This window comes from Dendrobium catenatum, unplaced genomic scaffold (genome assembly GCF_001605985.2).
Source record: "Dendrobium catenatum unplaced genomic scaffold, ASM160598v2 fragScaff_scaffold_1684, whole genome shotgun sequence".
Taxonomy (NCBI): Eukaryota; Viridiplantae; Streptophyta; class Magnoliopsida; order Asparagales; family Orchidaceae; genus Dendrobium; species Dendrobium catenatum.
Window position 1 is genome coordinate 143,414 of NW_021320146.1, and position 25,438 is coordinate 168,851.

General features: G+C 33.2%; 2 protein-coding genes across 3 annotated transcripts; one reads left to right on the forward strand and one right to left on the reverse strand.

Annotated features, from left to right (window-relative positions):
- Positions 1-383: 383 nt before the first annotated feature.
- Positions 384-17,767, reverse strand: LOC110092683 (signal peptidase complex catalytic subunit SEC11A-like). Its single transcript, XM_020817362.2, has 6 exons — positions 17,550-17,767; positions 17,108-17,331; positions 16,680-16,792; positions 9,412-9,483; positions 2,674-2,709; positions 384-437 (listed from the first exon to the last, which is right to left on the reverse strand). Exons 2-6 carry the CDS (start codon positions 17,184-17,186, stop codon positions 384-386), a joined length of 354 nt encoding a protein of 117 aa, XP_020673021.1. The 5' UTR covers positions 17,187-17,331; positions 17,550-17,767.
- A 3,414-nt stretch (positions 17,768-21,181) lies between these two features.
- On the forward strand, positions 21,182-24,885 carry LOC110092605. 2 transcript variants are annotated; one of them, XM_020817270.2, is made up of 2 exons: positions 21,182-21,882; positions 24,415-24,885. In XM_020817270.2, exons 1-2 carry the CDS (start codon positions 21,294-21,296, stop codon positions 24,615-24,617), a joined length of 792 nt encoding a protein of 263 aa, XP_020672929.1. In that variant the 5' UTR covers positions 21,182-21,293; the 3' UTR covers positions 24,618-24,885. The 2 variants fall into 2 exon arrangements, with proteins under 2 accessions (XP_020672929.1, XP_028557212.1); XM_028701379.1 differs by lacking the exon at positions 24,415-24,885 and adding an exon at positions 21,963-22,654.
- Positions 24,886-25,438: the final 553 nt, after the last annotated feature.

The following is a 25,438-nucleotide window of genomic DNA, read 5'->3' on the forward strand; positions in this document are numbered from 1 at the left end:
GAGTGAAACCTAATAAATACAACAATAAGTTTATTTTAAATTCTTTAACAAACCCGTACTTTAAGATGACCACCTAATAAAGAGTTATAGGAAATAATAAACAACAATTCAAATAAATGAAAAAAAAAAGGTTAGACCGACAAATATTTGTCAATCCATCATAATGAATTACAGCCTAATTTTACAAATTCACCGCCATTTAGCCACAAATAAACAGCACAAGAAACTCTCACATTAATGACAATAAGCATCATCAAGAAAAAAATATAAAATATTTTTTCAGCATAAAATAGTTGAGAATTATTCTATGTAACATGCTCATAAACTAGTAGAAGGTCCTTACATCTAATTCATGCCATATTATAGACAATACAAATGGCGATTTAGGTACCTTTCGTGAGCACATCCACTTCTCCAGTATCTTGCCTCTCGTGAACCTGGATTTATAACCAAAAAGACACATGTAAAGATTATTAAAAAAATAATGAAATAATAGGCTTTTTCACGAGTAAAATAAAAATCAAAGAATTTTTCTCAACTAAAAAACTGAAAAGACAACATAAATTAAAATACAAAGGTACTTGCTTTCTGTTTGGTTTCGAAAAGATGATTAAAAAAGCAACAACAAACAACAACAACATCAAGCCTTTATCCCTACATGAATCCTTTTTCTCCATTGTGTCCTATTAAAGGTCAAATTCTCGTTTAAATCTAATAAAGAAAGGTCATTCCTAATATTTTCTAACAAAGTCTTTTTAGGTCTGGTTCTACCTATCTTAACATAAGTCAAATATAATACCTCTACTTTCCTAACTGGATCATCGGAAGGCCGCCGTTTTATGTGATCAAATCATCTAAGACGACTCTCTCTAATCTTATCTTCTACTTGAGCTACTCCAACCTTTTCACGTATATGCTCATTTCGTATCCTATCTCTAAGGATAAAGCCACTCATCCACCTGAGCATCCTCATCTCTGTCACACTTAACTTGGTATTATGCTTCTCTTTTAATGGCCAACATTCGGCACCATAAAGCATTGCAGACCTCACCACCATCTTATAGAATTTTCCCTTAAGTTTGAGGGGTACTTTTCTATCACACAGCAAGACCGATGCATTCCTCCACTTCAACCATCCAACTTGAATTTTGCTGATAATATCCCCATCTATTTCACCATCACTTTGAACAATAGATCCAAGATATCTAAAACGTGTACTCTTATTAATGACTTGATCACCCAAAGTCACAATCCCCTCACTAGGTCTACTACTACTAAAATTACACTCCATCTATTTCGTTTTAGATCTACTCAAGCGAAAACCTTTAGACTCTAAGGTTGACCTCCATAATTCAAGTTTACCTTCAACTCCCTCTCTAGTCTTATCAACAAGAAGAATATCATCAGCAAAAAGCATACACTAAGGTACATCCTCTTGCAAATGTCTAGTGAGAACAACCATGACTAAAGCAAAAAGATATGGACTTAAGGCTGATTAAAAAAGCAATGAGACAAAAGAATTTTGAACAGAAAAATAAGAACCAAAGAACTTCCCACAAATAGAAACTAAAAAGACAAAAGAGATTCAACTACAATGGTATTTGCTTGGACAAGAAATTAAAACATGGCCAAGCCGAAAAATAAGAGGCTTGCAATATTGATTCCATTAATCAAAGAGTTAGTCAAATAATGCAAGGAATATTTACCAATGTGTGCAAAAAATAAGATTCCAAAGAAGAGCTAGAACAGGAAATTCAGATCCAAGCTTCAAATACCAAGCATTCAAGCCTAATGCTGATTCAATCAATGACACGGCAAGAATAAAAAGTTAAATAGAAGATGCAAAGCCTAGCTAGAGCTCAACCAGGAAAACAAATAGCACATTAAACCAAGAATTTCAGATGTCGTGCTGAGGACCCAAAGAAATCCACGCCTGTTAAGATGAGGGGTCAAGGATCTTTTCAAGAAACAAAATCAACTTGCATGAACTTATAATAAAGCAACAGAAATACATTTGTAAGTTAAGAAAAATTAAATGATAAGTTCAACACCTTCCCATACCTTTTAGACAAATGGGGCGCCTTTAATTTCACCACTGGACACTGGTAATTGCTTGGTGTCTTCAATTTTTCATATACAGATCACAATTTGTACCTTACCCTTTTCTTCGCCTTTTATCCTTTCTTCTACTACCACCTTCGTTTTTTTTTTTTAAATTCAATCCAGCATAAATCTCAACCATAAAGCAAAAAAAGAGGGGAACTAGTAGTTGGTGGATAAAAAATGGAGGAAGCTAAGAAGAATCAAAGAATAAGTAAAAGGCAAAAGAGGTCATCATCCAACCAATTAAATCAGAGAAAAAGAATAAGGGCAAAAAAAAAGAGGATGACTATTTTGGAAAATATCTCATTCAGACTCATAATCACCATTAGCATTGTACCAATCATCTGGGGGGTAAGTTTTATGGATTCTCCTCAAGTCATTCATGGTTGGCAACAATAATCAAGAGCTATCAGAGTGAAAGCATAAATCTTCAACATACATTAAGATTTAATTGCATTAAAATTACAGACTGTTTATAAAACTTCTAGGTTTAAAGCTGAGAAAGTAAACAAGAAACAGAGAACTCTAAGATTCAAGAACAAGTTACATAAATTGAAATTAAGATAATACCTTGATCACACGATGAACGATTGGAATCTCACGTCCCTGCATAGGTGCAAGCCCGATTAGAATCATGACAGTGCACTGGTCTCTTACCCCATAAAGCACCAAAAAATTATCATGAAATTGAAAAAGTTCGATGAGATATCAAAAACAAAAATCAAACTGTGGATAATTAATAGCCTCTATTGCCTTAAGAAGCATAAAGCCATCTAACATAAAGTTTATTTTTATTAATCATTAGTTTACTTATTTACAAAGTACTGATCATAACATAAGACTGTCACTCAGATATATGCTCGTGAATTTAAATTTCCACATGATGCAATATGCAAATAATTAAACCACCAAAGCTCGAGCACACTCTGAGGCTAATACTATAATCACACTATCTTGTCCTATACCATACCCTGAAAAATCACTCCAGACTGAATAAGTAATCCATGCCAAGACCAATTAGAAATTAAAATTTGAACCACCAATACTAGAGGTACTCACAATCAATATATATTCAAAAGGATACAAATCTCAACAAATAACGTTCTACCATATTTCAAGAAAAAGGTAAATGTAGCTATTTATGTTTGCTTGGCTACAGACCATCGGTAACAAATAAAGTTTCAGATTTTGTTCACTTCTGCATAACATGCAACTATCTTTAGGCTTTGTTTGAGAAAGTTTTTTTTGCTAGTTTTTAAAGCAACTTTTTCATACAAAACTTGTTTTAGAAAACAGTAAGAAATTTGTTCCAAATGGTACGCCTTTTTTTCTGTTTTGTAAAGCTGCTTTTTAGTACAAAAATCTGTTAAAAATAGAGAAAAAAATATTAGTCTAAAGATGTCCCAAACGAAGCCTTAGTATGTATTAAAACTCAAAATAGAGTAACTTGGCCTGCTTGCATAGAAAATTGCTGCAATCCACGTGATTTAAACATATATATGCTTGAAAGGACTCCATGTAAAGAAACAAACACCATCTCATAAGTCATTTCATATGGCAAAAAAGAAGACACGAAAAGGCATCATGCCTTCTACATGCATTTGTTTGTGATATTGTAATATGCAGACATCTCGGGGGTGAACGTCTTAAAAGCATAGGGAGATCAAAACCATCATCAAGGAGTAGTCGGCCAAGGCAATTTCCTTGCTTTTAAATGAAAAAAACGTGATGTAAATGGCTCATTCCACTACTCCACATGGCAAGGGAAGTTGGTGCGGCTTAATTTATACTCCATTGCCACTATAAGTCTCCGATCTCCAACAAAAAAAATAAAAAAGTCACCAATCTCCAGTCTCATATTAAAAAAAGGTCTCCAATCTTATCTTTAAAAAAAAGTATCCAATCATATCTGATCCTTTCACCAAACTCTTGAACTATTTTAAGCCCTTCCTCCTAACCTAAAACATTCTCAAACCCCTGCTTAAATTCATTTCCTAGTCGGCCAAATAATCTCCAATCTTAGGATATTTTCTAGGATTCACTAGTTCTACCTCACACCCTCATTTTACATCTTCAAATTACATCCACACAGACCCTAAACATATCCTCATCATTTACCACCTTCATTAACATCTGCATCCACAACTTAAACTTCTTGGACAGCCACTATTAGTCCCCCATCGTTAGAATGTTTCTAGCCATTTCAACCCAATTTTTAAATCTAGTAAGGATCACTATTTATTCTAATATTTTCAAGAGTACATACTCATATATGCAAAAGACTTCTCTCTAGTATATGCTTAAATTGGCATATATCAAAGAGACTGTAGGGAGCCAAAGGTCATATATTCAAAGAGAAAAAACAAAATAAGTATTTATCCTTCAAACCTCTTGAAATTAATTTACCGATGTAATCAAAAATTTGGGAAGGGACCCAAATTTTTTATCACAAAAAAACAACTCTTTCTAGATAATAAAAACTTACATGAACTCACAAAAACTAGACAAATTAGACAGTTTAAGACTTTCAAAACAAAACACGAACTCCACTTTAAAAGACTTACAAACTTTGGAAATAAAACGACACCTTACAACTCTTACAAACGACTCAAACAAGAGAAACACCTAAAGTTGCATTAGAAGAAGGATACAGGTGGAATGAAACTTGCGGAGAGACGAAAGAGGTTAGAAGCCCGAGAAGAAAGAGGAGAAGCTTGCAAGCTTTCCTAGAAGATGAGTAGAAGAGATGGAACAAGCTCGCAAGCTTTTCCAACAAAACCCTCAGGTTTACATCTCCAAAAATAACTCACATATCCATCTAAAACATCCCAAAACAACTCCTATTTATAAGACCAAAGAGGGCAGCCAAACAGCCCTTTAAAACCACTAATTAATCTCATTAAAATATGAAAATAGAAGGCCATAAGTCACCAAATAGAAGACCAAAAGACAGCAGGAATTCTGCAGGAAAATTGCATAGAAAACAGTGGAAAGACTCATGGAAATCTCCCCAAACAGCCACCAAACAGCAGTTCTCAAAAAGCCACCAATGAGGGCCAGCTGGCTGTCCAAAATCAGAAGCCAAACAGCCCAAAACAGCAGCTGAAAAGGCAGAAAAACTGCTGCTGATTTTCTGCACAGAAAAACAGATAAACTCCCATGGAATTCGAAGGCAAAACCAAAATTTAGGGTTTGCCCCCCCCCCCCCCCCCCTGCCTACATCAGAGTAGCATATTTCTCTCAACTTCTAGTTATTGTGTTGCATATTTTCATTACTTCTTTCACAATCATTTTATGTCTATATTATGCAATCTTTGTAATAGTTAAATGACAGCCTAAGTCACCACCGAACTGTTGGATTACATTGGATGAAAGTATCCTAAAAAGTTTATAAGATTAAGCTTAGAGATGGTACTCTCAGGGGTGACAATATATGACACACGAAAATCCAACTAAGATCCGACACAAAAATTTCGAGTTCGGGTCGTCGACCCGTGACCCATTTAACAAACGTGTTTGGTTTGGGTTGAATTTTTCGACCCGATTGATATATCAGGTCAGGTTCGTGTTAACCCGAAAACAACCTGTTTGGCCAGAAATCGTGCTTGCCCCTGCACTCGCGCTAGCGTTCCATGCTCATGCTCGCCCACTCGCGGCTCGCCCTCGCGGCCTCACCCCCTCGCCCTCCCCTTGAGACCTCACCCACTCGTATGCTCGCTACGCTCGCGGGTTAGCGGGTCGGGTCAACCTAGGTTAGGGTCGAGTCGAGGTTTGAGTTTCTAACCTATTTGTCTAATCGGGTTGGGTTCGAGTCAATTCAATTGAACACGGGTCAATTTCGGGTTGGACCCGAATCTAACCCAAAAACTCATTTTGACACCCCTAGGTACTCTTGCCCGTAATGAATGTGAGGGCGTGTTTCCCTTATAATAAGAATTAAGCGCTATGTTTCCCCTTAAAAAAAAAGATTTTGAGGGCTAATCTACTAGCAAATTACGAAGAAGCGATCAGCTAGAGAGAAGAATCATAAATGTGAATTGTGTTGAGCATGGATGTATGTCGTATATGAACAATCCATGTAAATTTTTATCGTGTAAATCTTGATTTATAGTTTAGATATGCATTCATTGCACACCTACTTGAATGTTCATGCTAATTAAAGTAGAAAAATTGTTTACTTTCTTGAATTAAGTTAATTATATCCATTGTGCTTAATAAGCATATACTTGTACTCTTAGCACAAATGTATTTGTACCACAATATCAATTTTATAGCGGCACTTGTGTTTAATGTTTGACTATATCAATTTTATAGTAGCATTGTGCTTATCTCACAAGCATGTGTGGTTTTATCACTCTATACTTGTATTTATTATTCAAACACTCAATACTTGGTTGTTTCGTTACATTTATAGGACCAACTCAATTGATAACAAAATTGTAAAGTTATATAGTTGAGTATCATATAAATCACTAATTTTATACCACATCACATCTTCTATAGCTTATCTCCTCACTTGTCAACGAGGTTATGTCATCATTATTGATAACCTTTGTTGTGCATAATCTCTATTGCTTTTGCACTGCATTGTGATTGAATGTATGAGATTTGAATTGAAAACTTAATAAGAAAATTCTAAAGTATGAAAAAAATTACAAAAGTAATTCAAACCCGCCCCCCCCCCCCCCCCCCCAAAAAAAAAAAAAAAAAAAAAAAAAAAAAATTACATAAGAAGAAGCATAACCCACAACCTATGCTTTGATATCCAATTGATAAAAAAAAATCCAACACAACCAACTACCTCAAAAGATAGAGCTAATTGAGAAGATAAAACAAAGACTATAGCAAAGCAAGAAACCATCCCAAGTTCATAGATGCACTGCGTCGGCCTTGACTCAACCATCCATAGTTGTTCTAATGCAAGTTCATGATTTAATCATCTGTAGTGAACTTATAAGAGGCATTACAGCTATTTTCTTATCCTTAATAGTCCTTTGTTGCAAACGACTCATATTTCTTCAATTAGCCCGAAATACACAGTAGAGGAAAGTGTCAGAGTATAAACTTTATTAAGATAAATTGTGATTGCGCAACTAAACAAAAGAATTCAAAAGATGAGTCCTAGATATAACCAAAATTACAAGAAAATCTCAAACTTCTAACCAAGAAAAACTACCGCTCTGTCTCATAAGCCTTTTTCACTACATTGACATCCTCTAAAATGAAGTCTTTTTCCACTACCTTAGCTTTTCAGCACCCAATTTTACAGCCATATGATTGTTCCAAATACAAATCTCTAGAATTTTTTGCCTATGAATAGGAAAATCACAAGTAGTTAACTAGTTATTGATGGGTGGTGGAGAGATGGAACCTTAATCTCTCTAATATAGCATATATGAAAACATAGACTATTAAATTATAAATAAGAAAAGGCTTTTTGTTAAAAGCACTTGTTAAGAAACATTTAAAGTGCATATGAGTTCTCAACAGAAAAATGAATGAAAAGAAAAGAACAAGTGGTCATGAAAATTTGAAAATTCGTGAAGGTGGGAGAATTGAGTGCTTCTTCTTGTTTAATATGCATTGTAAGTATAAAACTTTCCTGAGCATTTAATAATTCGTAACAAGTGCCCCTAAGGGAATCTCCAACCGAAAATCCCATTTTTCACTCCAAAATGCGGTGAACTAAAAAACGGCATGTTTCATCTTCAATCGAACTCCATTTTGCGCCCTTTGCAAAAGGTATCCGTCTTTCTCTCTTTCGCGCGTTTCTTCGGCAAATTCGGTAGAGACAGAAAAATAACGTAGGTGAACAATTCAATGCCAATATTGACGTCGCACTTTAATCCCGCAACCAAATACCGGAAGTTTTGTCGTTCGGCTGGAGCTCGAGAGCGACGCCATTCATGCGTTTGGAGTTTGGTTGGAGAAGGCCTTAGAGAACTTGTCCTTAGCAAAACCAATAAGGAAATCCCAATGTCTATTGAATTTGTGCCTACAAACTATTTCTTATAAATCAACAAAAAGAGAATAAGCAGTTTTTACTATACTAAGAATAATAAACAAAATATATATTGCAATTTATCTTACAAGCAGCTAAATAAGGAAACGGAATCCAACATAGTTGGTATTTGTATAATTAAAAGACTAAAACACATCCAAAATATTCACAATAATATAAATAGTAGCAATAGTTCCATAGATCTCCATCCCGCAGAGCTCACATTAACCATACAAATAACATAGTCTTCCTTCCAATAGAAAGACTATAACATTATGAATCCTCATTTTTCACTCGCTCATGTTAAGTGCCTCATGAGATCTTAAAATATATTTATTGTAAATATTTTGAGCAACTTCTAACCATGCTACAGTAGATCTATCCCTTCTCCTATTTAATCCTTTGATAACAATTTATCTATGAAAATAATTGGTTCATTTTCTATAGTTCATTGTAAATGTCGAACAGATATATTAACAGCAAATTGTTTTGCGCATCTTATAAGCACGTTACATTAGGATGCCTTTCTCCTTTTTCACACTTAAATAATAATTTTATCTACACATCTAATAGGTGCTTATCGACACTTTATTGTACATGTCAAAATCACCTGTCTATTTTCAATTATCGCATATTCGATACATATCACTCTAGTTATTCATTTAATATAATCATTCACTAATTTATTCTTCCTAGTCTTGTCACACATACATCTTAGCATCCTCATTTTTGTTATACTCAACTTCGCTTATCAACAATTTTTTCACTGCCTAACACTCAGATTATTACATGTTATAGAAAGGTTTTTTTTCAAATGTAAAATGAATCTAAATTTGAAATGAACCTCTACAAATTCAAAATAACTCATTATGCTAATAATGGAAGTTTAAGAAAGATGCCCAGTTAGTGTAGACATGTTATGTTACGATATGCTCTTCACATGCCAATTGCTTCAATGTAACCAGAAAAGCATTTTTTTAAGATGGCGTATGAAGTAAAAAGTGGTGCAATATGGTATGGGTAAAAAATAAGCAACTTGGGCAAATAACAAAGCACGTGAAGAATAAATAGCAATCATTAGTGAAGCAAACTTTTTTTTGCACACAGGTATACAACAATTGAATCCATTGCCAAAAGAAATAAGATTAAAAAAGTCAAATCATTCTCAAATACAAGGTAAAAATTACAATAAAGGGAAAATTGCATTACACTTATGTATAAAACTATACGCCACAATAAATAATAAATAAATTCAGATTAATGGTGAATGTAACTCCACTGCATAAAAGAACCATAAGATGACTTACATCAATATTAAACACAACAATTTCTCCAGCACGAATTGGTTCTTTGCTCATGTGCAGAAACAGAATATCGCCCTGCAGCAACATATAGTTTATTCAATTACAAAAATCCAGAGCAATTACACTGATGAAGGGAAACGGATGAAGCCTTACTACATAACCAAACATGCAAACAATACTTCTTTTTTTTTTTTTTGAAAATATTCAAATAATACTTAAATTGATTATTTCAGCAGTTATTCAAAATCAACAATTATTTTGCCTGAGAACATCACTTCACCAAGAACATTCTCAATCAGACTGGCAATTACCAATTCAATCAAGATTCAAGAAAGTTTCCGCTCAAGCAAGTTTCAAATCTCCATCCATACAACGCAATTCAATTTGATTAATACATAGTTGATGTAGGCAGCAGCAATAATAAACTAAACAAAGAAATCAATTATCATGACTATATTCCCCACAGAACCTGGAACAATTATTACGTCCTCCAACCGGATGCAGAGAAGCATCCGGTCCAGACTGGCAATTACCAATTCAATCAAGATTCAAGAAAGTTTCCGCTCAAGCAAGTTTCAAATCTCCATCCATACAACGCAATTCAATTTGATTAATACATAGTTGATGTAGGCAGCAGCAATAATAAACTAAACCAAAGAAATCAATTATCATGACTATATTCCCCACAGAACCTGACACTTATAGCCTTTTTTTAAGCACCTTTATCTAAGTGCAGGATCAATATTTTACATCTTCTAAAAGAATTACTATGACTTCGTTTGGAACAAATTTTTATTGCTTTTTAAAATAATTTTTTTGTACTAAAACTATGTTTTGAGAAGCAATAAAAAAGTCATCCCAAACGAAGCCTATGTCTTCCTAATTTTCGTTGCATACATGAATGCTAAGCATGGAGTGACACTTAAATGCATCTTCTATAAGAGAATGAAATTTACTGAAGTAATTGATCGGACATATCCATCCCTCTTTCAGAAGTGTGAATATTTTATCAGAAGAGTCAATATAATAGCAAAATAGAAACAAGGTGAAACTCTGGGGACAATCTTTGATAATAATGAATAGTTTCTTCAAAAGAACAGGTGAGACCAATTCTGCCATTCGAGTTAAGTATAGGCCGCTGATTATATTGCTGGCACTCTCTGTTGCCAGACTCCCATGGGATAACCCTTCTCACTTATATAATTAAGCCTCTAAAATCCATACTAACGCTAAAAAATCATTTGGGATTTCCCCAAAATAAAATGTCAGCCATTCGATAAATTTATTGACTCCAATGCCTAGATCTCCATATATTTAACCTAACTCTCATTTAAAATATTCTTCCACATTCAACAAACTAAATAAATAGTATTAGTTTTTTACTTCGTTGCAATCCTTTAATAATTATTTTTCGTTGACTTACTATGATAATGCCACCCTTTATGATTGTTGATGTGTAAGAGTTCATATACTTCAATTAAGAAAAGAATGGGTTACATATTTCAATCAAATTCACTCTCTTAATACTTCAATTTATTTTTAAATCAGCACTCCATATGGTATTTATGCACTCGAGAAAAAATTTGATAGATGAGTTAGCCTAAACTATTTTTATCAATTGATAATATTATGCAAATGCCAGAGTTTAGAAAATGATAGTTCTAATTTATTATCAATTGATTCTATTCAGATTTTTAATATATATAATGTATTTTTTAATATCTTTAAAATAAGATCAATGTTGTAAATATGACTAATATATAATGTGCAAAGTCTTTAACATCAATTATTATTTCTCATTTGATAATATTTTAGATGCTTATAATTCTTTAAAATATTTTTCAACAACAACAACATTAAGCCTTTGTCCCACTACGTGGGTCGGCTACATGAATCATTTTTCACCATTGAGTTCTGTTAAAATGTTTTTATATAATATTTTTTCTCATCATGAAATAATTTAAAACAAATATAGCCAAAATTTAACGCGTGCATTTTTACTGGTTTAATAAAAAATTTGTTTGAAAGAACTTTTTAATCCTTACATCACAACGCATTAATATGTTATGGCTATGAATTTGCTCATCAAATCAACCAGTACATTGCAAATACTTAGGCATAAAAAAGAGAGAAGATAATAAAGGGGTGAAATCTGAATGAAGATTATGCATGATACTATAACAATCGACCTCACAAGTAACATTACAGTTCATGCTTCAGCTTAAATGCATGAGGCAAAGACATAACATGCTTTAATCATCTGATTTATGAGCTTTGAAATCACCTTATCCAAAATTAGTAAGAAATTACTTTGTCAGGAATATGCTTTAAATGCTTCACATTTCCTATTTATCGGTCATCTTATAACAAACAAATGCTTATTTTTTCAAACGAAAGAATATTCGGTATGAAAATTTGATAAAGCCAAAGGAAAATGATTATATGTGAAAAAATGAGAATATTAAGATGAATACAACAATAACAGCATCAAGCCTTTATCCCACTACATGGGGTTGGCTGCATGAATCATTTTTCTCCATTGTGTCATATTAAGAGTTAAATTCTCATTTAAATCTAATAAAGAATGTCATTTCTAATATTTTCTAACCAAGTCTTTTTAGGTGTTCCTCTACCTTTCTTAACATAAGTCAAATCTAATACATCAACTTCCCTAACCGAGTCATCAAAAGGCCGCCATTTTATGTGACCAAACCATCAATATAAATGAGAATGTTAAAATCTATTATTGTCATGTCTAACATTATACTAATATATGAATATTTAATAAAGTTGAAATAATATGATTTAATGAGATAGAAAAAGAATATTAAGATGGATGTATGGTTAAAAAAATTAAAAAGTTTGCAATCAATTATATTTAAGAGATTTTGAAAAGCAGATAATATGACAATATATATAATGCAAACTTAATTTTTTTAGGCATGTTAAACATAGAGCATATAGCAGACCCCGCATAGTGGGATAAAGGCTTGATGTTGTTGTTGTTGTTGTTAAAAATAGAGCATAATGTATATCAATATTGTGGCAGACAGCTAAAAATCATGTATAGGCAAGGAAAGTAGAAAGATTAAAAGTGACTTCACCACATGTCATGAAGAAAATACTTGCAAGAACCATGAGGGCTCAAATAGGATAGAGAAGGATTCCGAAAGTTGATCCAAATAGTTGAGATAAAGGGTACATATGATGAATAAGGCTAATTATAACGATGACATCATTATCATCATTGTTAGTTTATCCCAACTATTTGGGGTTGACAATTACCATAATGAAATGGTGATGTAATAAAAATTTAAAAATGCATGAATTTAAACAGCTTGTTGATCATTATTACCTTGTAGTTACCATGCTATAGTTCTATACAGTACAATGATTTCGAATAAGAGCATACACAATATACACGTGAAATTATACCTTACATCTATGAAATTCTAATTCGTGGTGTGGATAGTACCAATTACAGTGGCAAAGTCAAGCATCAATAATGACAATCTTGATACGATCTTGACCATTAAGTGTTGATGATGTATTTGTAAGAATAACAATTAAATGTTGCCGGATACATTTTATATTACTATATCATTACACGTTATACAAACAATCTGAACATATTGCCCCTTAAAAGAACATAAATATAACTATGTTAAAAGGGAAAATGTTAACATTAACTTAACATAAAGTTATTTAATCAAAAATGATGAATGCAAAATAAAGAAAAAGTGATAAAATGCGCCTCAAGTATGAGGCATCACATTAGTTTCCTGAAAGCATATCAGCAGCCTGTTGTGACAAAATTCCATCAACAATCCCGCGCCATGGTATGGCTCTAATGGCTTTTCCAACACTTTGTGCAGGAAGAATTATCATAATACCTTGGAAAAACAAGTGCTCCTTATGTGCATGAAAGAAATTTAAGAGAAACAGAGAACCAAAGAAAAATTTTCTCCAAAAGGAAATTGTAATAAAGCATATAGAGAACATGATTTTGGCTACAATGCATAGAGAAGAGACTAAAAATTTTTCTTGCCACATGGGATCCACCATATTTATAAATGAGAAAAAAAAATTGTGTGGCGTGGAATATTTCATCCATTTAACCAAATGCATTGATTTAGATGAGCATCAAATCGCTATTATGGATACCAGCAATTCTTTGTACTTAAAATGATAAGAGGCCCTTCATCAAGCATATAAATATCCAATGAAAGAATGCTTGAGTGCATGCTTGAGATATTTTCAAGAAACTTGGCATGGGTTCCTTTGTCTTCAAAAAAAGCTATTCTCTTTTCAAATAGTTAAATTAATTTTAATATAAGGAACTTAAGTCTCCACACCCCTAGACATACTTCCATTAACTTTAAAAATGCCATAAGAGAAAGTCCTTGTTTGAGTTAATAAATAGCATCAATATAAAGATCCATATGAATCAAAATTAAAAACTAATAAAAACAATGATCTAACATACACTAGTTAAATAGCATCCTAATGCAAATTTTCATACAAAATAGTACATTTGGTTTGAATTCAAATGTCCACCCAAAAAATTCATTTCTCATCGCTACAAAGGGTTGGGTTATAATTTTCATGAAAAGCAAAAAAAAACTTAATTTGATACAAATCTAAAGCCAACTCGCTCTTTATTTCAATAGTTAATGAAATATTTCAAAGAAATTTCGATCTGATTTAGTTTGATGCTTCTGCATTGGCAATATGCATAGCTCGTATGCCTCTTATATCAAATTGCATCTACAATAAAACAAACTAAGAGGTTTTATAGGAGTAGAAATGTTGACGAAAATGTTGGCAACCAACATACAACAACAAAAAACCTTTATCCCACTACATGTGGTCAACTGCATGAATTATTTTTCTCTATTATGTTCTATTAAGAGTCAAATTCTCATTTAAATCTAATTAAAAAAATGTCATTGTTAATATTTTCTAACCAAGTCTTTTAAAATTTACCTCTGCCATTTTTAACATAGGCCAGATATAATGCATCCATTCTCCTAACAGGGTCATCAGAAGGTTGACGCTTTTTGTGACCAAACCATCTAAGGCGACTCTCTCTAATGTTATCTGCGACTAGGGCTACTCCAACCTTTTCACAAATATACTCATTTTGCATTTTATCTCTAAGTGTAAATCCACTCATCCACCAAAGCATCCTCATCTCAGCAGGGCTTAACTTTAATTTGTGCTTCTATTTTAATGGTCAACATTCTGTGCCATAAAGAATTGCAAGTTTCACCCCCATATTATAAAATTTTTCTTTGAGTTTGAGGGGAACTTTCCATCACACAACAGGACTGATGCCTTCGTCCATTTCAACCATCTAACTTAAATTCTACTAATAATATCTCCATCTATTTCACCATCGCTTTGAACAATAAATCCAAGATATATAAAACATGTGCTCTTTTCTATAATTTGATCACCCAATCTCACAATCCCACCACTGCTTCTATTACTACTAAGATTACACACCATGTATTCAATTTTTTATCTACTCAAACGAAAACTTCTAGACTCAGAGGTTGACTTCCATAATTCAAGTTTTTCAACAACTCCCTCTCTAGCCTTATCAATAAGAATAATATCATCAGCAAAAAGTATACACCAAGGTATGTCCTCTTTCAAATGTCTAGAAAGAGCATCGATGACCAAAGCAAAAAAGATTAAAGCTAGAAGTTGATCTTTGATGTAATACAATTAAAATAAGAAAAATTTTGGTCAAACCACCTTCTGTTTTAACACAAGTAATAGCTTTTGTATACATATTCTTAATAATTTAAAACATAAGCAATATTAATCCTTTCTTTTCTAAAACTCTCCAGAGCACTTCTCTTGGAATTTTATCATATGTTTTCTCTAAATCAATAAATATCATATGAAGATCCTCCTTCCTCTCTATACTTTTAAGTGAAACCTCTCAACAAATGTATATAGCTTCCATAGTAGACTTACCTAGCATGAATCCAAAGTGATTTTGAGAAACATTAGTATCACATCGTAAGCAATGCTTAATTACTCTCTCCCATAATTTAAATGGAATGTTAACTGAATTCTTATATGAGTAGCACGCATTTGTTCATCATTTCTATTCTTAAAACTAGAAACCAACACACTCCTCCACTCATATGACATTTTTTTATTCTTCAAAGTAATATTTAAAAACTTAGTAGGCCAACAAATTCCTAGATCTCCTAAGCATGTCCACACTATTATTCAGTCATATTTCCTTTTCACGCTTCAATTTTTTAAAAGCCTCATTAAGTTTGATTTTATTAATCAACGATAAAAATAAAAATCACTATTTTCATTTAAGGTCGCTAAAGTAAATCGCATTTTCACCATTCATTGAAAATTTTATTGAAGTATCTCATCCACCTATGTTGAATATCCTCTTCTAAGAAAAGCACTTTTTGATTTCATCCTTAATACACTTCACTTGAACTAATATTTATTTATCCTATATCTTTGTTAGGCTATTATACTTACATGTTTTGCCCCCTTAGCATCTAATCTATTATATAAATTACTAAAAGCTAATTTTTTGCATCACATATTACTATTTTTTTAATCCCTAAAAGCCCCTCTCTATATCATTTCCATTTTTTCTGAGACGTTACATTAAAACAAAATTTTGAAACAAAGTGGCTTATTTTTTATCTTTTATTGCATATTTTAAATCCACCACCAACTATTTTACTATTAGCCTATTAGGAGTTTTTCTTTTTTCTTCTCCAAGCACATACTTTATTACATTCTTAATCTCACTAGTTATTTTTCTTACATAACATTAGTTTTCTCAAAACCCAACTATTAAGACCTTGAATCTTATTCTCAAAAATATGTTTATTAGGATTTTTTAAATACCCTCACCTAATCTAGAACAACCAACATGCAAATCAAAAAAATTTGTGACTCCCCCCTTCATGATCAATTCAATGCCTTTTTTATTTTCTAAAACTCTTTTATGATTCAAATAACTCTATACATAAATTATCATGTTTTATCTGAAATTTCATCTGCCACAATAAAATAGGAACTGAAATGGCCCTAAAACACCATTCTCATAATATGATTTGCATTTTCTTCAGAGTTGCAAGGAAATTAAAATCATTTTGATTGACAACAGGTGTTGCTTTGGACAAGGACATAACATTCTACAACAAAAAGTATATTTCAACAAATCACGCTCAATCAAAATTTCATTAACAGTAACATGCAGAGCTAGCTAAACTCACCCTCTTGAACCCAGGTTCCATGCTTCCAGAGAGAACTACAACAACAGGGGACTCGCTACCTGTAACACACATAAGCCCCTTCCATATGATCAGCGCAGAAGTTACTATCATGCCTGATACATACACAGATGATAATCCATCAGTTCCCATAATCTCCATAAATTCAGAATCAACAAAGAAAATTCAAACATGATCTTTATCAATTACACTTTTTAACCTAAGAAAGGAACAGTATGAACTTATGTGCCCTTTTTCTATGACATGCAACAGCGAATGAAAATACTAAAGGAAAGAATAATTGATCGCCAAAAAATTTAGTTCAATTTTTCAATCGCTAAAATAATCTTGTAAGAAAAAACCTCAAAAATCTAAACCTTACCAATTGATCGAAATCTCAGAAGCAAAAGTGGAAGAGAAACGGAACGGACCTAGGCTGACGGCTTGTGTCAGGACCTGGCGAATATGTATAGAGCGGATGGACTCCAAGCTTTCCCCAATCCACCCCATTCTTCTGCTCTTCGTATTGCACCCACTCTCTCTATGCCTTCTTACAGATCGACCTGGCCGGCGGTGCGGCTTCGATCTCGGGCCTTAGTCCCGTATGTATAAGATTTTAACTTTACTTATTTGGTAGCAGGATTTAACCTAAATCCTGTCAAAGAGACAAAATGACAACTTAAATCCTACAGAATTGTAAATCCCGTTTCTTCTCCGTTTAGCCTTAAATCCCGTATTTTCCAAATCCAGAAGTTCGGCGGATTTACTGGATTTAGGGGACATGAAGCACGGAAGAAGGTGCGGCAACGAGCTCCCGTCGCGTTACTTCCTAGCGACGGGAAGAAGAGATGGATCAGAAAGCGGAGAGATTACCAGCGAGCTTCCGTTTCTCCTCTAACCGCAGCGGGGTCAGAAAAAAAACGAGGCGGCAGAGAAGAGATGGATCCGATCCGACAAATGGAGTCGCTGTAGGAGGCGAAGAAGCTCCCTTGTTGAGCGGAACGGCTACTAGGGCTGCCGTCTCTCCAAAAAAAAAAAATTGGCTACGGTGTCTTTCGGCCCCGATCGTTTCGCCCAAGGTATTCGATTATTTTACAAAACCCGGCAAAACCTCTAACTTAACTATTTTAATTTTAAAAATTGGTAATCAAATATTTGCTCAATTAATTATTTTTTTAGCTAAGTTATGTCAAACCTTTTAATTTTAAAATATTGGTTACATTTTTAAATTGTGTGCATATACATTTATTTAGTGGTGGAGCCTGAAATTTTATTGAGGGGACCTAAATTAAAATAGTTTTATTTACCGTCTCATTTGAAATGTTATAACAAATTAAAATAGTTCCTTGTGTTATCTCATCATCGAATCCAAGAGGAGAATGCAAATAATATGATCCTTAGTGTTTATAAGACATAAACATTTGCCACGGACGGTCTTTGTTTGGGGGCAAGAGAGGAGCAAAAGAGAAAATGAAAGCTATGCTCAAGGTCGTAAGCCGTGAGAGAGAAGCAAATGGGAAAATGAACCATTGATGCTTTTCATGTGTCCAAAAAAAATGTTGGTGACTTCTTTGGATTAATAAATAATTTTAAAATGAAGAATTACAAAAATTAGAGCAGGTTTCCTCATCGGCGAACTTGTTGCTCTGTTTAGCCACTAAAACAATCAGCTTGAAGCTCATTTAGACTTTCAGTTTAGTTTATTAGTTTAGCCAAATCCCTTAGAGAATATCTCTTGAACTTATTGATCAAAATCTCTTTTCATCATTATGTCCACAAATGGAAACTAATTCCTCCTCATCTCTTTTAATATTTTACCCCATTAGTCTCTCTCTCTCTACAGCTAAAGCATTGCATAGTTCGAGTAAAAAGTGGATTGAAGACTTGAAATGGAAAAAGCCTGAAAAAAAATGAAAGCCCGTAAGGGTTGTACCATAATAGATGCTTAAGTTCTATATGTGGGCTTATGTCATTGTTCTAAGTTTTTTTTTAGCATCCCCCCTAGTGCGCCAATGCATGTATTTATGTGAATATTATTTGAGGCAGTCGCACCTTTATGTAAAAATAATTATAAAATTATTTATAAAAATATATATTTTTTTGATATTTTATGCAACCATTATAACTATTTTCAATTATTTTTAAAATTTACTATTCTCATTTTTCGCCTTAAAAAGTTATATTAAAATTATAAATTTCTCATGCATAAAAACTATTTGAATTAACAAACTTAAATCCTGAATTATATTTGATACGTTTAAAAAATAACCTTAATTAGCATATTTGAATTAAAAAATTTTCGTATTAAACTTGGGACCATCCAAACTCTAATTATTATAAACTTACAGTTGAACTAAATGTCTTGACAAGATGGATCCAATGACACAAAAATCATTCTAATCCGAGTCAAAATGGGCTTGAATCAAGGGACTAAAGCTTATTTAGAAGCTTCAAATCATTAATGGGGTAAACAGATAACCTCCAAATATGGCATGCTTATAATCAAATTGAGCGACTCGACGAAATGAATCTAACGAGCCTAATATCACTTAATTCAGATATCATTATGGTATTTAAATATTTGATGAAAGCTCTATTATTGAATGAATCACTATGAGCGATCGGGTAGAACACTCCAAATTTATATTGGATCTTCTCCATATTTACTGAGTATGTTACTACTTAAAAACTATAAATAAACTCTTATTCTTCACATGAAGGAGGAAAGAAAAAGAGAGAAGAAGACAAAGCTCTCTAGCACTTTCCAACTATCTCCAACGTAGAAGACCACCAACTATCGCATCCGACAACCACCATCGCAATTGAGAACCAACATCATAACTCTCTGTTATCTTCAGAGTATTAACAATATTTAACTATGTTGTTTGAATAAAATTTCAAATGTGGACATCCATATCCCTACTGGGGAAATCAAACCATGTTATTGGGTATTAACAATCATATTTGATTTTTTATACTCTCTCTCTATTCTTTAACATTGAAGAAATGAGGATCTTTATATCACTTGCTACACAATGAATTTTACAACTGAGCTAGGTCCCATGATTTTTGCTCTTTTTTGGTTTCCCATGTAAAAATTTATCCGGTCTTGTTACTTTATTTGTTCGTGCTGAATCTTCATACATTACTAAGACTTTAAACACACACTCTACCGACTCAAGTTTTCTAGCACACAACAATATTAACAAACACTTCGATAGAATTTAAGAGTATATAACATCTATCATGCCAAAAAGCTTTCAAATTTTAACTTTCTTAGGAGTTAGGATTCATTTGAGAGGGTTTTGTTAATGTTTCTTAAAGTAAATTTTTAGTACAAATATTAAGATATTTGTACAAGAAAACTGTATTCAGAAGCACCAAGAAAATAATCCCAAAATAAAGCCATAATAAATCTAAAATTACAAGATTTACTAAATCCTACTTATAGCTAAAATGCTTGAGAGTAATGACAGCACTGACATGATGCGTATAATATATTGAAAACTATTTGATATGGCCATATGGGTGAGATTGAAATGCTAGATGAAGTGATGCTATGACGAACTCGAGAGGAGTTTTAGATGGATGATATAGGAATTTCGCTAGAAGTGGAGGGGTACGGTGACAAAAGTTATTCGGTGGACATTTTTATATGAGGTTTATTTCATGCTAATATCTAAAATTTTAATATTACATGTAATATTAAAATTTTAGGTGTTAGATATATAATAATATGAAATAAATTGATATGTATATAAATCCCCCTTCTTATATTTTGCCCCTTAACAATATGGGAAGCAACCAAAATAGAAGATCAAAATAGCTTTTCAATTTAAAGATAAAATGAGATAAAAAAAAAACTATTTTAAAGAGCATGTCTAATACTAAAAAAAGGAGAGATTTATATACATATCATTTTATTTCATGCTATTTATATATCTAACACCTAAAATTTTAATATTACATTTCTACCACTCATAAAATTTTAATATAAAATATATCACTCATATATTTTATTTTGTCAACCATGCCACCCTATAAAATTTAATATTTCTTTATATGCACCCATATTTATTCTATGGGTGATAAGCATGTAATATTAAATTTTTAAGTGCTAGAAATGAAAATAACATGAAATAAAGTGGTATGGATGTAAATAAAAAAAAAGTTCTTTTTTGCCCCACCAAGTAGTGAAAAAGTTCAGCTAAACAACTCTTAAATTGTAAAAATTATTATGTACACTGTCTGAATGAGTCCGGAGGCCAATCCGGACGCGCCACATCACCATTGGATAATGTGGAGCGTCTGAAACTCTGAATTGACCTCCAAACACATTTCAACATCTTGTAGAATAATCTCTCCTTAAATTGAGCTTAGGTTCTTATCATTATTATTATTTTATTCACTCTACTATTAAATGATAGAAAAATATTATAATTCCAAAATAAATAATATATATTGAAAATAAATTGTAAAGCATTATTATTGTCCCCTAATAAATTCTTATTCGTGTTGCATTCCCTGGGTTCCGTATCCGCTCGATATTACCAATCGCCGTCCCTCCAAAATTGTCGCACAAAGTCGGCGCTCAGTCTGCAAATCTCTCCACCCGCCATGTTTCCCCTCTGCCTTTCTTCCACTCCCTCGTTTCTCATCTATCTTCCGCCCCAAAACTATTTCCAAACCCGAACCCTAACTCCCTCTCCGCTCTCCTGCAACCTCCTTCGTAATCAATCGATTAATTATACAAGAACCCTCACCTACTCCCCCATCCACTCCTCCAGCGAGTCCTCCGCATCGCCCCCGCTTCTCATTGAGGATATCATTGAAAGGGATTGGTCCTTTCTCGACGTAGACGCCGTTAACTCCGACGAGGAGCGCCGGCGGAAGATCCACCGGAACATATCAGCCGCCACAATCCGAGAGGGATCTCGCGTTCTGGTGTGCATGGGGAGTGAGTGGTTTGTTGATCGGTTGGTGGAGTCGGCGCCGAGCTGCGAGCTTCTTCTGATCATCCACGAGTCGCTTTTCGCGCTGGCGATGATCAAGGAAAAGTATGACAATGTGAGGTGTTGGCAAGGAGATATCACAGCCTTACCAGAGAGGTTTTCGCGGTTTGATGCGATGTTTGTGTGCTATTTTCCTGGCATGGGCGTGCCCTTGGATCAGCTTCTCAGCTCGGTTGGCAGCCGTTGCTCTCCAGGTCTGTCCCCTTTTCTCCATAATGAATTGCTGCGTTTTTATATGGGCATTTATTCCTTAATGCATCTTCGGAATGGCCAGATCACAGATAAATTATGGGTTCTGTTTTATTATTATTGTGATATATCCAATTTCAACCTAAAGGCACTGAGGCTTGCTGGATGCCTGTGAATGAAGTTTTGAGCATACAAACAAGGATTAGACTTGATGTGCCATTCAATAGAGGCTAATGTGATTGATATTAAACAAAAGGGATGGTTAGGGTAGATGCGAGCTCACTTTGTGCCTGTTTATCGAGGAAACATTAGTCAATTGAGAAATAATCCAATGGATGGTTTCACAAGGAATTTATATTGTAAGTCTTAATGCCCTCTACAAGGGTATAACACTTCTGAGATGATAAGGCCTGCAAAATATTGCCCGGACATTCTAGCAGAGATCAACTCATAACTTGTTTGTGTGCATCCGTCCTCAAGATTTGTTTTAGACTTTCATCCGTCCTCAATATTTGTTTTAGACTTCCATCAAGCCATGTATGTTTGAGGTTTGTTGCTTGTTGGTTCTTGTTTTAGTTTAGCTTTTAAAGTTTATATGTTGGTAGCTCATGCTTATGCGTACAAGTGTTGGTTGGTGTTATGGGCCTCTTCTTGCCCTCTCTCTGTCAATGCCCAGTGCCTTCCCCCGCATGTTAAGGCACATGGGACTTTAGGTTTAGTTTTCTCATCATACAATTGAAAATAATGTTGGTTTATAAATATTAAGTGTTTCGCTTTTATCCATATGCTTAAGTTTTTTGGTTAAAAATGAGTTTGATCTTTAGTATATCTATCCTTACTCGACTACCTTTTGATTCAACCTTCCTAACTAGTGGTATGAAATTCATTACTTCTGTTATGATCAAGAGATTTTCTTGATATTTTCATGCTTTTCTTTCCTCTTCTACAATATGCCCCATTCCATCAATCTCTATCAGAAGAAGTTTCAGAGAAGATACTACATGCACATTATTACATGTGATGCAAAAAGAAACGAGCTTTTCTTAAATTGCTCCACTTTCTATGCTAGTTTGAATCAAACTGCGATGTGATTTGTTCTTTTGCGACATTTCATACTTTGAAATGAATCCATGTCAATGCTAACATTTCTTTTCTTTCCATTTGAGTGGTTTGAAAAATATGACAACTACATGTTTAAACTTGTATGTCTTTACCATTTCTGTATGCCTTACTTCTCAATTGCTTATTGCATGTCTAACATACCACAATTTTGCTTTTTTGGGAAATATACAATGAATATCTCTACCCAGAGTCCTCACCATGTTAATGGGATTCATTATCAGGAAGATTTTACTTGGAACATCTTGTCTTTCTTTGTTAAATTAACCTGATACAGCACAACATTACCAAATAAAGTCAAGCTTCGCATGCCATGCTTTTGTAGAAATGCTATTCGATGAGGGATTTCCTCTTATCATTCAACTTTTGAATGAGTTTACAAATATTTGTTTGAGCAATCCCATTCTAGGAAACTATTTCGTTCATGGATAATTAAAATGTCATTTGTCCTCATTTCGGATATCAATGTTCTTGCCAAGTAGGCGCCTTTGATGAGGTTTGAATTTAAGCATTGTGGTTTAGGAAAATATATGGTGGAGAAAATTTTCAAATTTATGTATCATATAGTTATCAAGGTGTAGGCAATTTATCAAATGAAGAGCTTTTAAAGATAAATAATGTCTTCCAAGAGGACAAAATGCTCAAAACGTTTAGCTTCAAAAGAGCAGGTGTTGGTTAAGTAGCTTTGTGTGAAGATAATATGGATTAAGAAGTTGCTGAGGCATAGCTCAGAGTTTATAGCTGTCTAAATCATTGATTATTAGGACTTCATCACCGCATTCACAAAATCCTTGCATATTTTCTTTATTAGAGGATTGTAGTGAGGATATTTTGTCTTTTGAGTCTCTAATATGTCATGAGTTCTTTATTCCATCAAATATTTGTTTTTATAGCATTATTCTTGTTGTCTATAACAAATTTAATCAACGTTTTGCTACGTTTCATTTGTTGGATCAACCGACGGTCAAGCTAGACTTTTATTTGGTTAAATTTGGATGGTATCGTTTTTAATTGTTGTGGCTTTCTTTAGTTCTTACAATCAAGCATTTCCTTTAAAGGGATTTGACTACCAAATCTTGAATTGATTGCACCTCAATTTTACTAAGTAAAAAACGGCTTTAAAAAAAAAAAAGAAAATTATTCCAAAAGGAAACTTTAAGATTCGTTTGTAACAATTTTTTTACTGTTTTCTAAAATAATTTTTTAATTAAAAAAATTTTAGATTGCTTGAAGATTCCGAATGACTTTCGGATATTTTTTATGAGTGATTTTTTACTCTGAAATTTATGTCGAACATTTTGATTCTATTATTATTATTATTATTATTAGAAATAGTCAAACCCAGGCATCCCTTTGCTTCCATTTCCTCTATATTCAGGTTGATAAGATTATTAACTAAAAAACAACTATTTCTACAGGTTGTAGATTATTAATCTGCTTTGACCAAGGAAGAGATGTAATTGAAGGGAGCCACCGTCAACTCTATCCAGATAGGGTGACTTCCGAGTTGCCTGAAAAAACTGCTTTAGAAAAAGCAGCTGCAGGTCATTCGTTTCAGATATTAGAATTTGTAGATGAACCTACCTTTTACCTTGCTGTATTAACGTTTACTGCTCAATAATTATTGTAAGGCAGTTAACACATAATGTCATTCGGAGATCAATCAGAATGCGTCACATCAGCGGTGCCGAGCCGCAGTACTGAGCACATAAGTGATGTGACGCATTTTGATTAGTCTCCGGACGGCATTCGACGTCAAACACCGTCCGACGTCCGCACATAATGATTAATGATTAAGGGTCAACTTCTCATTTAAATTTGACAAAAAATGTCATTTCTAATATTTATAATCAAGTTTTTTTAGGTCTGCATTTACCTTTTTGAACCTATGTAAATTCTATTACATCTACTCTTCTAACAGAGGTAAGGTTGATGTTTTATGGGATTAAATAATTTAAGGCAATTCTTTCTCATATTTTCGTGAAAAAAATGCGAGCGGATTGATAGATTAAGGATTCGTTTGGGACAGCTTTCATAATACCTTTTAAAATGATTTTTTAATACCAAAATTTTAAATTCAAGAAATTTTTGTATTAAAAAATTGTTGTATAAAGCATGAAGAAAGCCATCTCAAACGAAACATTAGGCTTCGTTTGGGATAGTTATCTTACTGTTTCTTAAAATAATTTTCTAATAAAAAAAATTACAGCTATCTTACTGTTTCTTAAAACAATTTTCTAGTAAAAAAATTAAAGTTTTAACTAAAAAATTGCTTGTAAAAAGTAATAAAAAAGTCATCCAATATCAATTCTAAATATTTAAATGTGTTAATTTTAAATGTTATGTATATAAATTCTATAATAATAATAATAATAATAATAATAATAATAAAGTTCAAGAAAAATGAGCATTTATATAATTACCCGTTTGTCAACCCAACCC

What these genes read in the sequence shown, in the direction of transcription:
- LOC110092683 (XM_020817362.2), bottom strand. Translation starts at nt 17,186, where the DNA reads ATGGGGTGGATTGGGGAAAGCTTGGAGTCCATCCGCTCTATACATATT. An exon ending in GACACAAGCCGTCAGCCTAG is followed by an intron (nt 16,793 to 17,107) that starts GTCCGTTCCGTT and finishes TGTATGTATCAG; the next exon opens with GCATGATAGTAACTTCTGCG. An exon ending in TGGAACCTGGGTTCAAGAGG is followed by an intron (nt 9,484 to 16,679) that starts GTGAGTTTAGCT and finishes ATGTTGCTGCAG; the next exon opens with GGCGATATTCTGTTTCTGCA.
- LOC110092605 (XM_020817270.2), top strand. Translation starts at nt 21,294, where the DNA reads ATGTTTCCCCTCTGCCTTTCTTCCACTCCCTCGTTTCTCATCTATCTT. An exon ending in TGGCAGCCGTTGCTCTCCAG is followed by an intron (nt 21,883 to 24,414) that starts GTCTGTCCCCTT and finishes CTATTTCTACAG; the next exon opens with GTTGTAGATTATTAATCTGC.